Source organism: Fulmarus glacialis, unplaced genomic scaffold, assembly GCF_000690835.1.
Source record: "Fulmarus glacialis isolate BGI_N327 unplaced genomic scaffold, ASM69083v1 scaffold37827, whole genome shotgun sequence".
NCBI lineage: Eukaryota > Metazoa > Chordata > Aves > Procellariiformes > Procellariidae > Fulmarus > Fulmarus glacialis.
In genome coordinates this window covers 11,848-13,235 of record NW_009223210.1, presented here as the reverse complement: position 1 = coordinate 13,235, position 1,388 = coordinate 11,848, and the positions used below count along the sequence as shown (strand labels likewise).

The 1,388-nt window shown below is 54.9% G+C and overlaps 1 protein-coding gene across 1 annotated transcript in view; it reads right to left on the bottom strand.

Annotated features, from left to right (window-relative positions):
- Positions 1 to 1,388, bottom strand: part of LOC104079641 (plexin-A2-like) — a gene marked incomplete at its 5' end in the record, with an annotated part of 14,432 nt that overhangs the window by 2,067 nt on the left and 10,977 nt on the right. The window contains one exon of the mRNA XM_009581731.1: positions 793 to 803. Coding sequence (XP_009580026.1) covers positions 793 to 803 — 11 coding nt within the window. The remainder of the gene's footprint in view (positions 1 to 792; positions 804 to 1,388) is intronic.

The following is a 1,388-nucleotide window of genomic DNA, read 5'->3' as shown; positions in this document are numbered from 1 at the left end:
AACGTTAAGACAAAGGTTAGGAAACGACACTTGCTGCAGTTTGTGTTCCCAAGCAGAATACAAATGGTGGGAAGCAGCAACAATCTGAATAGGAGCTGGGCCAGGTCCATCAAACACCAGTTAGCCCAGTCCTGCCTGGATTGCTTGTGATGGGTCCCACCATGCCTGGGCTGGACACTGCTGCCCTGTGTGCCCCAGGAGCTGCTCTGGGGTCTGATCCTGCACAGAAAGGTGCAGGAGGCGAGAGCCCGGCGAGCAGCAGGCGCCGAGGGCAGGCTGGCTATGCCAGGGCAGAGCTGAGCAGCGTTCGGTGGTACCGGGTGCGCAGCTCCGCGAGGAGCCCATTAAACTGAGTTCGTTAGAGTGGGAGTCTGGGGCTGAGCCCGGGGCAGCGGCGCTGCCGCCCGCACGCTAATCAGCCGCTGCCCGGCCACTCCGCAGTCCGTCATCTGCGAGCGGTGCAGCAGGCATCAGAGGCTTTGTCCCCAAATCCCGAGGCCTTTGCAATCAAAGGGGAATTATTATTCCTTTTTTTCTTTGGCTGTATAGCAGGATCAAAAAAACAGCTGCTGCTTTCCATTACCTTTCAAGTCTCAGCTCTCTCTATCCAGCTAGCTGCACTGAAGGCTTCAGCATTAACTCTTGCTGCGCTGCAGGCAAGCAGCTCAGCCACATCCCCGGCAGCTGGCTCCCCTGACCCCCCACTACCCCAGCTCTCTCTTCCAAGCCCCCGTTTGCTTTGACCTGCTCCAGTGGCATAAGCCTTCTCCCATCTCCCCATCAAAATTCCCTTTCTGGGAATGCTGCAGCCGACCAAAATGCTCAGCAGAGCCGTTAGTTCAGATACCAAATTTTCGCCCTTCTCCTGAGCCCCCCGTGCCCCGGGGCAGAAGGAAGGACCAGGGCTCGTGGGGTCTGATGGCTCTGGCAGAGCAAACTCTCCTGGTCAGCGCTTTCTTTTTTATTGCTTTAAGAAGTCTCATCTTTTTTTGTGATTCTAGAGTTTTTATCCTAATAGCTCCTTCTTCCAAGGCTTTCAATAAATAGTTTTTAGCTTCCCACAGCCTTAGCAGGGAACCCAGCTCTTGCAGCCATGATGATTAGAGGCCTTTTAAACCACGAGGGACCCGGGGGAAAATACAAAGTCTTAGGGAGCAACCATTTGTTGTGCTTTTTTTTCTTCCTCGCAGAGGTAAATTTCTAACCCACGGAGCTTTTAATCCTAAAATAACGGCAGAGGCAGAGACGTGAGAGCTCTTATTGTTCGGAGAAGGCTGAACCTGGCTGCAGTCCGTGCCGGTGGCACGCAGGGCTGGCTCCTTCCCCCCTTGCCACCTCCTCCCGCTGCCCTAATGCTCCAGCTGCTGCCCGAAGCAATGAGGACGGTG